This window comes from Bison bison, unplaced genomic scaffold (genome assembly GCF_000754665.1).
Source record: "Bison bison bison isolate TAMUID 2011002044 unplaced genomic scaffold, Bison_UMD1.0 scf7180017864332, whole genome shotgun sequence".
NCBI classification, from domain to species: domain Eukaryota; kingdom Metazoa; phylum Chordata; class Mammalia; order Artiodactyla; family Bovidae; genus Bison; species Bison bison.
The window spans coordinates 2,039,295-2,055,263 of record NW_011494904.1 but is presented as its reverse complement, the minus strand read 5'-3'; the positions used below and the strand labels follow the sequence as shown (position 1 = coordinate 2,055,263).

The window sequence follows — 15,969 nt, the reverse complement described above, 5'->3', positions numbered from 1 at the left end:
TAAGTTTATTTTGCATTTTTATTAATTTATTTTTCCTTTTAAAGTTAAAAACAAATGATAAAGCAAAATGTATCATAATATATTCCACAGCTGTCCTGCAAAATTATATATTCAAAATATTCTGTGGAAATTCAATATACCAGGAACTTACCCGGTGGTGTAGTGGTTAAGAATCCTTCTACCAGTGCAGTGGAGTGGGTTTGAGCCTTCGTCCGGGAGGATTCCAGGTCCCAGGGGCAGCCTGCGGTCCTCGAGCCTGCGCTCTGCAGCAGGGGAAGTCCCCGCACTGAGAAGCCGGCACACAGCAGCGAAGGCCCAGCGCAGCGAAGAATCAACCAATAAGGGAATAAAGGAGGTGCACCAGCGGGACAACTGAATATACCTGAAAATAAGTCGTAAAAAACTTCAACTATTCACTCAGTTTGGTGGGCCTTTCAGAGCACATTAATATGAGTTAATTAGCACTTCCTGTAGATTTTCAGTAGTTAACACTTCAGTGCTATCTTGGATTTTTAAATATTTATGGGCTGGTTTAGAGAGCTCCTCCTCAAATCAGTAGGAACTTGGAAATAAGATCAAGAGTTCTCAGAGCTGAGTATGCTAAGATGCAGTAAGGTATGCAGACTTGTTTATTCATCCTTTTATCCATTAATTCATGGAGCCTTTATTGAGGGCTTGGTACTGTTATAGACATGGCAAAGATGAATAATATGTCTCTGCCCTCTGGGAACAGTGAGGAAAAAAACTTGTGTACAAAACCAGTATGCAGTTGAAGTGGGCTGGAATGGTGAATGGTAAGGTCAATTTTGGTCTTGGAGAAAACTTCATAGAGAAGGTGACTTTTCAGCTGTTTCAAAGGACAGGTTGGAATACAGACTGGCAGGAGTGGTAGTAATTTTTTTTTTCTTTCTAATGATTTTACTCGTGGATATCAGTGGAATGGATTACAGTGCCTATGTCAGGTTGGCAGGTAGAAAGCAATTGTTGATATCTTCAGGTAATTTTTGGGTATGATTGGTCTAGGTCTTGAAAATAATGTAACATTTATAGAACTAATTTATATTTCCTTTCAAGCATATAGTAGTATAATATTTGAATATATGTAATTAGAAATTGTACTTTAAGTAGATGTGGATAAATATAACTTTGAGATATTTGGAATATTCAGTTCAACTCAGTTCAGTCGCTCAGTCATGTCCAACTCTTTGCGACCTCTTGGACTGCAGCACGCCAGGCCTCCCTGTCCATCACCAACAACAGGAGTTTACAAAACTCATGTCCATTGAGTCAGTAATGCCATCCAACAATCTCATCCTCTGTTGTCCCCTTCTCCTCTTGCCTTCAGTCTTTCCCAGCATCAGGGTCTTTTCAAATGAGTCAGTTCTTCACATCAGGTGGCCAAAATGTTGGAGCTTCAGCTTCAGCATAAGTCCTTCCAATGAATATTCAGGATTGATTTCTTTTAGAATGGACTGGTTGGATCTCCTTGCTGTCTAAGGGACTCTCAAGAATCTTCTCCAACACCAAAGTTCAAAAGCAGCAATTCTTCAGCGAAAAACTTTCTTTATAGTCCAACTCTCACATCCATACATGACTACTGGAAAAACCATAGCTTTGGCTAGACGGACGTTTGTTGGCCAAATAATGTCTTTGCTTTGTAATATGCTGTCTAGGTTGTTATAACTTTTTTTCCAAGGGGCAAGCGTCTTTGAATGTCATGGCTGCAGTCAACCATCTGCAGTGACTTTGGAGCCCAAGAAAATAAAGTCTGTCACTGTTTCCATTGTTTCCTCATCTATTTGCCATGAAGTGATGGGACCAGATGCCATGATCTTTCTTTTTTGAATCTTGAGTTTTAAGCCAGCTTTTTCACTCTCCTCTTTCACTTTCATCAAGAGGCTCGTTAGTTCCTCTTTGCTTTCTGCCATAAGTGTGGTGTCATCTGCATATCTGAGGTTATTAATATTTCTCCTGGCAGTCTTGATTCCAGCTTGTGCTTCCTCCAGTCCAGCATTTCTCATGACGTACTCTGCATATAAGTTAAATAAGCAGGGTGACAATATACAGACTTGACGTATTCCTTTACCGATTTGGAACCAGTCTGTTGTTCCGTGTCCAGTTCTAATTGTTGCTTCCTGACCTGCATGCAGATTTCTCAGCAGGCAGATCAGGTGGTCTGGTATTCCCATCTCTTTCAGAATTTTCCACAGTTTCTTGTGATCTACACAGTCAAAGGCTTTGGCATAGTCAAGAAAGCAGAAATAGATGTTTTTCTGGAACTCTCTTGCTTTTTCAATGATGCAGCAGATGTTGGCAATTTGATCTCTGGTTCGTCTGGCTTTTCTAAATCCAGCTTGAACATCTGGAAGTTCACGGTTCACATACTGTTGAAGCCTGCCTTGGAGAATTTTGAGCATTACTTTACTAGCATGTGAGATGAGTACAATTGTGCAGTAGTTTGAGCATTCTTTGGCATTGCCTTTCTTTGGGATTGGAATGAAAACTGATGTTTTCCAGTCCTGTGGCCACTGCTGAATTTTCCAAATTTGCTAGCATATTGAGTGCAGCACTTGCACAGCATCATCTTTCAGGATTTGAAAGAGCTCCACTGGAATTCCATCACCTCCACTAGCTTTGTTTGTAGCGATGCTTCCTAAGAGCCACGTGACTTAGCTTTTCAGGATGTCTGGCTCTAGGTGAGTGATCACACGATCGTGGTTATCTGGGTCATGATGGCCTTTTTTGTATAATTTTTCTGTTTATTCTTGCCACCTGTTCTTGGTATCTTCCACTTCTGTTGGGTCCATACCATTTCTGTCTTGTATTGTGCCGATCTTTGCATGAAATGTTCCCTTGGTATCTCTGATTTTCTTGAGGAGATCTCTAGTCTTTTCCATTCTATTATTTTCCTCTATTTCTTTGCATTGATCTCTGAGGAAGGCTTTCTTATCTTTCCTTGCTATTCTTTGGAACTCTGCATTCAGATGAATGTATCTTTCCTTTTCTCCTTTGCCTTTCTCTTCTCTTTTCTCAGCTATTTGTAAGGCCTTCTCAGACAACCATTTTGCCTTTTTCCATTTCTTTTGTTTGGGATGGTCTTGATCACTGCCTCCTGTACAGTGTCACAAATCTCTGTCCATAGTTCTTCAGACACTCTTTTGGATCTAATCCTTTGAATCTATTTGTCACTTCCACTGTATAATCATAAGTGATTTGGTTTAGATCATACCTGAATAGTCTAGTGGTTTTCCCTACTTTCTTCAGTTTGAACCGGAATTTGGCAATAAGCAGTTCATGATCTGAGCCACAGTCAGCTCCTGATCTTATTTTTGCTGACTGTATAGGGCTTCTCTATCTTTGGCTGCAAAGAATATCATCAATCTGATTTCGGCATTGACCATCTGGTGTTGTCCACGTGTAGAGTCTTGTCTTGTGTTGTTGGAAGAGGGTGTTTGCTATGACCAGTGTATTCTCTTGGCAGAACTCTATTAGCCTTTGCCCTGTTTCATTCTGTTTCCAAGGCCAAATTTGCTGATTACTCCAGGTATTTCCTGACTTCCTACTTTTGCATTCCAGTCCCCTATAATGAAAAGGGCATCTTCTTTGTGTGTTAGTTCTAGAAGGTCTTGTAGGTCTTCATTGAACTGTTCACCTTCAGCTTCTTCAGCATTACTGGTCGGGGCATAGACTTGGAGTACTATCATATTGAATGGTTTGCCTTAGAAACGAACAGAGATAATTCTGTCGTTTTTGAGATGGCATCCAAGTACTGCATTTTGGACTCTTTTGTTGACTATGATGGCTCCTCTATTTCTTCTAAGGGATTCTTGCCCATGGAAGTAGATATAATGGTCATCTGAGTTAAATTCACCCATTCCAGGCCATTTTAGTTCGTTGAGTCCTAGAATGTTGACGTTCACTCTTGCCATCTCCTGTTTGACCACTTCCAATTTGCCTTGATTCATGGACCTAACATTCCAGGTTCCTATGCAATGTTGCTCTTTACAGCATCGGACTTGACTTCCATCACCTGTCACATCAACAACTGGGTGTTGCTTTTGCTTTGACTTCATTCTTTCTGGAGTTATTTCTCCACTGATCTCCAGTAGCATATTGGGCATCTTCCGACCTGAGGAGTTCAACTTTCAGTGTCCTGTCTTTTTGACTTAGAGTGGTACACATATACTAACATGTGGTATACTATATAATGGGGAAGCGCTAGGTGTATGGGCATCTAATCCAGTCTTGAGGTGTCAGAAAGGCTACTGCATGAGACGTTGTGCAAACTGAAGCCTGAATTGAAATTATCCAGATAAATGGATAGGTTCTAGGCACAAGAAATATCTTGTGCATGTGTAGAAGTTTCTAGGTTATTCATTATGTCTAGATGATATAGTCTAATGGTGGTGGGGTCACGAAGAGATTTTCTTAAGAGGAAGTAAGATTAAGGTCAAAGTGGGCCTTTGAGCCATGGTAAGATATTTGAGTGTCATCCTCTGAGCTGCGGGATTACAGATGCTGAAAGGTTTGAAGTACAGCAGTGAGGGACATGATTTGGTTTGGATTTCAGTAAGATCTGCGCAGAGATTAGTTTGGGGAGTGGTAGGGGCAGGGGCCAGTGGAGACACTGGAGCAAGTTAGGAGGCTATACCAGTTGTCCAGGTGGCCTGAAATAGGGCAGCAGTGGTAGCGGCAGAGGGCAGAGGCAAGATGACTTAAGATACGGTCCACTTGGTTTGATTTATGTTTCCTAGTTAATTTTCATTAAAGTTATTATAGTTCAAATCACTTTTCTGCTGACTGGAGACAACCTCAGGAGTCCACATCTTCAGTATGCGTCTGTATGCTTCTCCCCCAGTCCAGGGCCGTGTATTTTTCTAATCTGACAGTATCGCCCAACTTCTGAAGCCTTCAAAAACCCTCCTACTTTGCCCTTTGGAACTCAAAGTCTGTCATCTTTGAATGTTTGCTTTCCTTGTTGCAGTACTTGAAACCTAGGGGTTATTTGAAGACTTTATTTTCCTGTTAGCTTTTTCCTTCAAAGGCTTCCAGCTCTTCTTGAGCATTTCTATTGCATTTCTCCATGTTAGTCTCAACTGTGGGTCATCTCATCCCTCCCATTGATTCATTGCAAGCATTAGAACTTAAGTTCCTCTCTTTTACACCACTATTTATGTTATTTTTCCATTCGTACCTACCAGGGACACTTACTCTGGGGTCTATGGTCCCCCAAGGGGTCTGTGGTAGAATTCATGGTATAATTGAACTTAATGGGAAAAGGATTAAATCTTTTAAATTAAGCTTTAAGTAAAATTTAGTATTTAAAAAAATTATACACATAAGCAAGGCAAAAAACCAAATGACCAGCTAAACATAGGAACAGTAGGTTTGGGCCTGTGACTTTATCACAGATAAAGAAAGCCTCTTTCCTATGTGGGCATTTCCACTGGCTAGTCTGCATATGGCACTTGGCTGTGGAATACATATTGCGTATTCAGTTCAGTTCAGTTGCTCAGTCTTGTCCGACTCTTTGAACCCATGGACTGCAGCATGCCAGGCTGTCCATCACCAACTCCCGGAGTTTGCTCAAACTCATGTCCATCGAGTTGGTGATGCCATCCAACCATCTCATCCTCTGTTGTCCCCTTATCCTCCTGCCTTCAGTCTTTCCCAGCATCAGGGTCCTTTCCAGTGAGTTGACTCTTCGCATCAGGTGGTCAAAGTATTGGAGCTTCAGCTTCAGCATCAGTCCTTCCAATGAATATTCAGGACTGATTTCCTTTAAGATGGACTGTTTGTATTTCCTTGCAGTCCAGGAAACTCTCAAAGAGTCTTCTCCAACACCACAGTTCAAAAGCATCAGTTCTTCAACGCTCAGCCTTCTTTATGGTCCAACTCTCACATCTGTACATGACTACTGGAAAAACCATAGCTTTGACTAGACGGACTTTTGTTGGCCAAGTAATGTCTCTGCTTTTGAATATCCTGTCTAGTTTTGTCATGGCTTTTCTTCCAAGGAGCAAGTGTCTTTTAATTTCATGGCATAACTTATTTTCAAGCAATTTAAAGGAATTTCAAGATTATAACTGTTAAGCGTATTTCTCACTTAATGATATTAAAACACTGTATAAAATCTAAATGTGAACAAATCATTGTAAGTAAGTAATTTTGGGGAGGTGGTGATACATTTTCATCTTTTCAAAGGATCCTCTGGTTAAAGAACTTTTTATAAATTTCAGTAATACAATTTAAGAGTGGGAAATGGCCATTTTAGGAGCATTGAAGGTAGGGTGTAGTAGTTGGTAGGTTGGTGGGAATTGTTACCAGGTGATAAGATTGTACCTATGACTGAGATGCTTAGCTTATCCACTTGAAACAGTGAATGGCCAGTTTTCCTCCCCAGAAAGATGTCTCTGTGACAGTGATGTCACTAGCATTTTAAAGAGCATGGGACTCGTTAGCTGTTCACATGCACCATCTCCTGTAATTCTGATTTAGCCTCACCTGATGTTCTTTGCATCCCTTTCCAAAGACTCTTTTGAGGTTCCTTCTCCACCCCAGAATTAATCACTGGTCTCTATCTGTTGCTAATTTGCTCGAGGACGTTTACAGTATTTTTTACCTTTATTTGTAATTTGTTACTGTATTATTTTTTTCCCCAAGTGGTAATCATCTGTGGGATGGCACTATTTTTTGTATATTTTATCATCCAGTAATTGCTTAGTCATACCTTCAGGTATGACTGCCAGCTACTATTTTGTAGGCTAAACACACAATGGTGCCTATCAGTTGTCTGCTGCTGTGTAACAAATTAAGCCAAATCAGCAAACATTTATTATGTCATATTGTTTCTGCGGGTCAGGAGTTTGGAAGTTGCTTGGCTGGGTGGTTGTGGCTTCGTGTCTCATGAGGTTGCAGTGAAGATGTTGGCTAGAGCTCTCATCAGCTGAACGTTTGGGGCTTCTGGGATGGCTCACACACGTGGCTGTCGGCAGGATGTCTCCCTGCTTCTCTAGCTTCGTTAGCTCAGTTCTTTGCCCCATGGGCCTTCCCCTAGGTCTTCTTGAGTGTCGTGATCTGGCAGCAGGCATATCCTAGAGTGAGTCATCCAAGAAGGAGCAAGACAAAAGCTGTAATGTCTTTTGTGACCTAGTCTTGGAAATGACACTCCATAATTTTCATAGTGTGCTGTTGCTTATACAAGTCAGGAGATCCCTGAGGACTGTCCTTGAGAATGGCCAGCACAGCTGAGACAGCTGAAGATTTGTCTAGCGCGGCACTTACATTTTAGTGGGAGAGAGGCAGAGTTCAACACAGAAGAAAATGACAAGCTTTCTTAAGTCATACTCAGCACAGATGAAGGAAATTAACCGTGTGCTGTGATAGACGGGAACGTGAGTGGGCTCATATACTACTTTAGATGGAGTGGTCTGCCTTTTAACCTGACGCTGAGAGGTGAGAGGTACTTTTATTTCTATTAACTATTTCTATTAATTAATATGGCTCACTGCCATATGAATTCGGAGAAGGCGATGGCACCCCACTCCAGTACTCTTGCCTCGAAAATCCCATGGACGGAGGAGCCTGGTAGGCTGCAGTCCATGGGGTCGCTGGGAGTCAGACACGACTGAGCGACTTCACTTTCACTTTTCACTTTCATGCTTTGGAGAAGGAAATGGCAACCCACTCCAGTGTTCTTGCCTGGAGAATCCCAGGGACGGGGGAGCCTAGTGGGCTGCCGTTTATGGGGTCACACAGAGTCAGACACGACTGAAGTGACTTAGCAGCAGCAGCAGCCATATTAATTAAGCATGGCGTCCCTCCTCCAGATAGCATTATAATGGCACTCCCTCAAGTCTTCTGTGAATGTAACCAGTTCTTCAACAAAGATGCTATTGTGGAAATTTGAGGGGTTTGCTTAGGGTAACCCAGTAAGTGAGGGGCTGGGCAGGATTCAGGAGTCAGACTCTGGAGTTCTATTTTTAATCAGCGAGTTGCTTGGTTAGTAATAAATTAAAAAGCCAGGTTATTTTAACTGTTAGGTTTTTTTCCTCCTCTTCAATGTAGTGCAAGATTGCGATTGATAATTTTGAGTGTTTTTTTTTTTTTATTTCAGGTATGTGTTGAAATAGAATTAATTCAATAATTAAAATAAACCTTTATTTGTTTAATATTCTCCTGGATTGCATGAAAATATCTTCTCCCTTCTGGATTCTAAGAATGTGTGTTTATGATCACACATAGTTTTTCCATCTTTTCAGGTTTTAAAATGACTAATAATTACATATCTTCCTTTTGTTTTAAATGTAAAAAAATCACTACTCTGTTAGTATTGAAAAACATTGTAACAGTAAAAAGTGTGTTTCCACTCTTACAGTGTTATAAAATAGCTAAGCATCCAGATAGTTTTTTAGAGCCTGTTTTTGGTTTAATTAATTTTTTAAACTGTCATTACTGATTATCACTGTTAGATAATACTCAGTAGGGTGCTCATTTAACTTCCCCTGAAGATAAGTGATATTAATTTATAAAATCCAGTACACCCCAGACACAGCTGAAGCCATATTAATTAAGTGTGTGTACCACCTCCAAATAGCATTATAATGGGATTCCCTCAGTGTTCTGTATATTTAACCAGCTCGTCAACAAAGGCAAACTGTATACTTTGCCTACTTGGGTTGTGTTTCTATCTCAACTTTAAGAGAATTTCACATGAAATTAAGAGTAGCCATCCAAGTGCACATTGTAAAATACATACAGTTGCAGTCAAATTGCCAAATGTAAACAACAAGTGATGAACACAGTACGATGGTGATTTCTGTCATGTTTTTATATACAAAACTGTTTTAAAAGTTTGCTTTTATGTTCTCTTGTGCCTTGCTTTAAGCAAATTGTGTGTGTAATTCCATGAAAGATGAATTAGGAGTGATTTTTCCCCCCTATTTATGAGTAAAGTCATAGAATCATCCCTTTAAAAAAGATAAAACTTCCTTAGAACATTTACACTGATTTGATAATAATGTTCACTCTGTACCTGGCTTTGTAATCATGCTCACAGTATTTGGAATCTTCTTGTAGCCCTCGATAGAGCATCACATACCTGGAAATGTTTTCACTTTAACCCTCAGGTCTTCAACAAATTCAGTTTACTGTTTGTTCTAGTATAGGAGGAAGGGTTGGATTTATTTTTCTCCTGCGGCTCCTTCCTTTTTTTGTCTTTCATTCCTTTCTGATCTAGGAAAATGAAAGCATTGAAATTATGAAACACTGATTTTTTTTTTTTGCATCTTTATAGATTTAGGAGTCAGAAGGGGGATGTGCTAATTTTTCCTATCTTGTCATTAGCTAGCTAGGCTAGAGATCTGGTGCACATTTTTTTCAACACTTGGATAAAAGCCAACCCTCGCCTAGAGTTCAGGTGCTAAGCATATGGTGGAGATGTGCTAATTCTGTATTATTATTGTACAAATTATAGTATTATTTATTGATACTAATGCAGTTCTATGTCTAAAATCATAATGCATTGAGTTTTAAAATTTTCTTTGTGCTATTTTGTACTCTAAATTTGTTGTTTAGTTGTGTCCAACTCTTTGCGACCCCATCGACTGCAGCACGCCAGTCCTCCCTGTCCATCACCAACTCCCAGAGCTTGCTCAAACTCATGTCCATTGAGTTGATGATGCCATCCAACCATCTCACCCTCTGTTGTCCCCTTCTCCTCCTGCCTTCAATCTTTCCCAGCATCAGGGTCTTTTTCAATGAATTGGCTCTTCACCTCAGTGGCCAAAGTAATGGAGGTTCAGCTTCAGTCCTTCCAGTGAATATTCACGGTTGATTTCCTTTCATATTGACTAGTTTGATCTCCTTGCTGTTCAAGGGAATCTCTATAGAGTCTTCTCCAGCACCACAGTTTGAAAGCATCAGTTCTGATGCTTCTTTAGGGTCAGCCTTCTTTAGGGTCCAACTCTCACATCCATACATGACTACTGCAAAAACCATAGTTTTGTCTCTATGGACCTTTCTTGACAAAGTGACGTCTCTGCTTTTTAATATACTGTCTAGGTTTGTAATAGCTTTTCTTCCAAGCAGCAAGTGTCTTTTCGTTTCATGGCTGCAGTCACTGTCCACAGTGATTTTGGAGCACAAGAAAATAAAGTCTGTCACTGTAGTCTAAATAGCATGACATTTTTATGTATAAAAGTGTGTTGGAGCTTGTTTGTTGTTATTTAAACAAGTAGTTTCCTCATTGAAGAATTAAAATGCATTGAACTTGATGGTTCATTTCAGTCTCTTAGTACAGTGTGTGGATATAGAAGGGGCTCAACTAATAATTATTGTTATTTTTATGACTTTTAGAGATTTTAAAGCATTTTGATTTTTGGTGAAAACTAAAATTTTGATTTCTTCTACCACTGTTGGAAGCTAAGTATTCATAAATTAGCTTGTGAATTGCTTAAGCTTACTCCTCCCATTTATTGACATGTTTATGTTTATAATATTGATGTTGCATTAATAGTGTTTTGCTTAATTTCGCTTCCTTATAAGTTATTAATGCACTTTGTGTGTGTGGTGTGAAGAGGAGTCAGTATAGTTTCTACACTCAAGGGTTGATGTTACATGTATAGACTCAATGGCAATGAAGTAGTGATTCAAAAGACTGAGGAACCAACCCCGTTTCTTAACTGTTCAATGTCCCTAGTGTTTTAAAACAAGTATCAATAATTGAAGTACTGATGTCCATAGAGATAACTTGTGGACATATATTCATGTGAAATAATTTCATATTTCTGAGCTGTTTCACAGCAGGGAGGTTTTATGTTGGTGACTTAGCTGCCCTTTTTCTTTTGCTACATTGTATATACTTCCTATTACATTTTCTACATAGCCATATAATTACCTGTGTATGTGCTTGTCTCCTCCACCTGATTGTTAGTTAATTACATTCACATAGCTCATTTATTTTTGTATCACTGACTTGCTCTTTATTTCTTTTTGTGTATTTGGTATTCCATTTCCATCAATTCTGCATGAAAAACCTCTTTTGACACTTTTTGTAGTGGAGGTCTGCTGTAGACAGATTCTCTCAGCTTTTGCTTGTCTGGAAATGTCTTTATTTTGCTTCTGTTTATGAAAAGTAGTTTTACTAGACATTGAATTCTAGGATGAGGGTATTTTTCTTTCAGTTCGTCGAGGATGCCATTCGGTTGTCTTTTGCTGGCATTGTTTCTGGTGAGAAATTTGTATCATTTTTGTTCGGTATTTAATGTCTTCTTTTTATGGTTTGCTCTTTATTTTTAATTTTCAGTAGTTTGACTGTGAGGTTCCTACGTATGGGTGTTTTGTTTGCTTGTTTTGTATTTTTTCTGGGGATTGCTGAGCTTCTTGGATCTGTGAATTGATAGACGCATATGTCTATATCTGTATTTATAATACTCTTTTCTCTTCTGCTGGGGACCCTAGCCACACTTGTGTCACAACATTTCATAGTGTATCATGAATATTGGTTATTCTAGTTTGTTTGTTTGTTTGTTTCAGTTTGAGTACTTTCTATTGATCTGTGTTTAGGTTCACCAGTTCTTTCCTCAGCAGTGTTCAGGTTCTTTTTAAGCCCATCTAATGAATTCTTCGTTTCTGATACACTTTTCATTCTAATAGATTAAAAAAATAGTGTCCATGATTTGCTACTGAAAGTCCCCAAATGATAGTCCTAGTTTCATTATACCCTTTAGCATTATTTTTATGAATCTTCTTTTAAATAGTCTGTCTAGTAATTCTGCCGTCTAGGCCATCTCTCGGTCACTTCTTTTGACCATGAGCCACATTTCTTGCTCCTTTGTGTCTTGCAACATTTGATTGTATGGTGGACATTTTATTTAATTACAGTAGAAGTTAAATAATATTTGCTTCCAAGGGAGGGCATGCCCTTCTTTCAGACTCTTGAAATGGGGGCTGTGTCTCTGTGATTGCTAGTTGAGCTGGGTTTGGTCTTCTGCTGCTAGAGTTTTATTCAGCTTGTCTGTGGCCTCAAATGCTTTGTGGACTTGGGATCTGACTGCTAATGAGATTCTGGCAATTTGCTTTTTGGCATTAACACTTGAACTTTGGCTTTGGAAACCATGGAATATCTCTTTCTGCTTTAAAGTCTTGATGCCCATTTTTAGGATTTCTGTAGTGTTCTTTTTTTGTTTTCAGTTCCATTGCTGACTCTCTTTCTTCAGAGACTTGGTATCCTGCCCCCAGCCTTCAGATAGCAGCTGGCGTGTGTGCTCTGAAGGTCTGGGTTTCTCTCAGGTCTCCTGGCTGGTCCAGAGGCTTTGGCAGGCAGCTGCTTTGCACTGGGAGAGGCCTCTCCTGCCTCAGAGCATCCCCATATTCGGCTTTCCTTCTCTAACCCTGGCCACAGGCATCTACCCCATGCAGTGTGTGAAGATTGAGGGAAAGAGTTGATCGGAGGGTGCAGACTCGCTCCATGGCTGGGACTTCATGACCCAGGGCCTGGAAGTCATGCCAGCACTCATGTGGCTGTCAATAGTTCGTTAAAAAACTTGGCTGGTTTTTCTTTACTTGTACTGAATTTATTTTTCTTCTTCAGCTGCTGTCAGGGATAAGAGCAGTCTGTTTCCTCCCAGTATTTAGTCAGTACCGGTTTCCTTGTGTCCTCAGCTTCCTGATGGGTTGAAAACAACAGCGAGAAGAATTCTGTAGGGTGTCTGGCTTCTTTTGGTTGTTAGGATGAGAGCAGTGGTGTTGTGGACTACTCTGTAATCCTGCCAGAAGCTGTCGTGTTGTTAGTACTTTAACATTTAGTTTGTGTTAGATGGGCCATGTGTGAGTATATGTATTACATGGTATTTTTCCTTAGGATTATCTTCAAAGTGAATTTAAAGGCCTGTTTTGAAAGACAAGTCTTATTATCTTTGCATATTATTATTTGAAGGCTTCCTTTGTGGCTCAGCTGGTAAAGAATCCTACAATGTGTGAGCTCTGGGTTCAATCCCTGGGTTGGGAAGATCCAGGGGAGGAGGGCATGGCAACCCACTTGGACATTCTTGCTTGGAGAATCTCCATGGACAGAGGAGCCTGGCTTGCTGCAGTCCATGGGGGTCGCAAAGAGTTGGACATGGCTTGGCAACCAAGCACAGAACATTATTATTTGCAAAAAATCCTATTTCTTTAGTGAAGTGAATAATCAATACTGTGACTTACTGTCTTTTTAAATAGAGAATTTAAGTGTTATATTTCTTTAATGGGCCCTAGTAGCTCTATTCAGTAGAACCTCTGTCATGATAGAAGTGTACTTTATGTTTTGCCCAATATGGGCGCCACTAGTCTCTTGTGGTTCTTGAACACTTGGTATGTGACTAGGGCAGCAAAGGAACTGAGTTTTAAAATTTAATTTATATTTAAATAACCACATGTAATTAATGGCTACCACAGTGAATAGTACAGGTTTATGTACTACACATATATATGGTGAAAACAGTAGCTTAATGTGTGCACAGTTATGCTGAACAGTTCCAGAATCATAGTGTTTTTTAAGTACCCTTCTTTCCCTTTTTGATGGTTACCACTTGAAACACTGTGTGTGTCTGGATTCTCTGTGAGGAATAGAACTTGATAAGTACACGCTATTTTCAATGAATGAACAATTAGCTTTGTAAAATAATCTATGCATTTTCAAATATCCGTGGACTATTTGTTGATACAATTGTAGAAGAAATCTCATTGCAATAAAAATCCAGTTTTATTTCTTGAGGCTTCAGTCTACTCTGTGGTGGTGGTGGTGGTGGTGGTTTAGTCGCTAAGTCTTATCTGACTTTTGCAACCCCGTGGACTTGTGAGCCCACCAGGTTCCTCTGTCCATGGGATTCTCCAGGCAAGAATACTGGAGTGGGTTGCCATTTCCTTCTCCAAGTCTACTCTGTAGTTATTCATAAAGTTCAAATACAGACTGATCTGAGTAAAGAGAAATGTGATGTCTCTCAGGCCAAGCTATGGAGATATAAGTAAAATTCATTTCTCAAAGTGCCTAAATCACATCTTCCCATCCCCTCCCAGTCCTAGTGTAGTATGTGCTATGAAAAGGATGCTGGAGGAGGGGGCTTGAGTGTGAACTCTGAGTACCAGTGTGATTGCCAGCCACCAAATTAGCTGGGCTTCCCTCGTGGCTCAGTTGGTAAAGAGTCTACTTGCAGTGCAGGAGATCAGGGTTCAATTCCTGGGATGGGAGGATCCCTGGAGTAGGGCATGGCAACTCACTCCAGTGTTCTTGCCTGGAGAACCCCATGGATAGAGGGGGCCTGGCGGGCTACAGTCCATGGGGTTGTAAGAGTCAGACAGGATTTAGTGACTAAACCACCAAATTAGCTAAATTACCTTTGTAAAAATGCTTAATTTGTTAATCTGTAGCAAAGGTCATTTATCATTAGAGTCTTCATTCTATAATCGTAAGATTGGAAGGAATCTTTTGAGTTTTTCTCTCTCTCCTGCCTTCAGACAGGATAATTATGAAGACTCTTCACTTATTTTTATATTTATTATTTCTTTTAATCTTAAAATTTACGTGCTAAATTGAATGCCTCCTGTTGAAATCACAATGATGATACAACTGACCCTGTTTTTTCATTTTGGAAATTAAATAAATATTGTTGAGAAGGGATTACTTACACGTGTGCTTTTTATTTTATCTTTCTTCATAGATGGATAGATTTGCCAGCATAAGAATTCCAGGGAGCAAAAAAGAGAGGCCTCCACTTTCCAACCTGAGGACTGCATTTTCAAACAATGATTGCTCTTCAGAAATGAATGAAAACATTCCAAAACCACTGTCAGAGAAGGAAATCTTAGAGCTTTTTGAAAAGATGATGGTAAGAATTTTGATTCATTATAAAATTTTTGATGTAAAAGCCTTAGCTTTGGCTTATGTTCATGGAACTAAATGTGTATGAAACTTAGGTTCCATAGGTGATTTCTGATGTCATTGAGATAGCTAGCACTCAAGGCATAGAGAGGTTTAGGATTACAAAAATAAGAATCTGAAGAAAAGTGTCATACCAGTTGTTTTACACAGAAGTACATAAAACATAAACCCTCTAAAGTATCAGATATACTTTTATCTTGAATAGATTATCTAAGTGCTATGTCTGGCTCAGTTGCATTTGAGAATGACAGTCATAGTGCTTTGCTGTGTATGTTGTTAAGTATGCTGATTTTTGGACCTTGTTTAAGCTCTTAGTTCTCACAATAACCATGTTTGCATAGTCCTGCAACAGTTAAGTCTGCAGACACTTGAACTCACTTGCTTTGGGGTGTGCCTTTATAACTCTTCTATGCTAAGTCACCTCAGTGATTCATGTCCGACTCTGTGCGACCCCATAGACGGCAGCCCACCAGGCTCCCCCGTCCCTGGGATTCTCCAAGCAATAACACTGGAGTGGGTTGGCATTTCCTTCTCCAATGCATGACAGTGAAAAGGGAAAGTAAAGTCACTCAGTTGTGTCCGGCTCTTAGCGACCCCATGGACTGCAGCCTACCAGGCTCCTCCGTCCATGGGATTTTCCAGGCAAGAGTACTGGAGTGGGGTGCCATTGCCTTCTCCATAACTCTTCTATCAGATCAGATCAGATCATATCAGTCGCTAAGTCGTGTCTGACTCTTTGCGACCCCATGAATCGCAGCACGCCAGGCCTCCCTGTCCATCACCAACTCCCAGAGTTCACTCAGACTCATGTCCATCGAGTCAGTGATGCCGTCCATCGAGTCAGTGATGCCATCCAGCCATCTCATCCTCTGTCGTCCCCTTCTCCTCTTGCCCCCAATCCCTCCCAGCATCAGAGTCTTTTCCAGTGAGTCAACTCTTCACATGAGGTGGCCAAAGTACTGGAGTTTCATCTTTAGCATCTTTCCTTCCAAAGAAATCCCAGGGCTGATCTCCTTTAGAATGGACTGGTTGGATCTCCTTGCAGTCCA

The 15,969-nt window shown here is 40.2% G+C and overlaps 1 protein-coding gene across 1 annotated transcript in view; it reads left to right on the top strand.

Moving 5' to 3' along the window:
* The window catches only part of DIAPH3 (diaphanous-related formin 3), a 563,671-nt gene that overhangs the window by 37,971 nt on the left and 509,731 nt on the right, over nucleotides 1-15,969 (top strand). Inside the window, exon 3 of the mRNA XM_010853857.1 lies at nucleotides 14,700-14,867. Within this exon, the coding sequence (XP_010852159.1) occupies nucleotides 14,700-14,867 (168 nt within the window). The remainder of the gene's footprint in view (nucleotides 1-14,699; nucleotides 14,868-15,969) is intronic.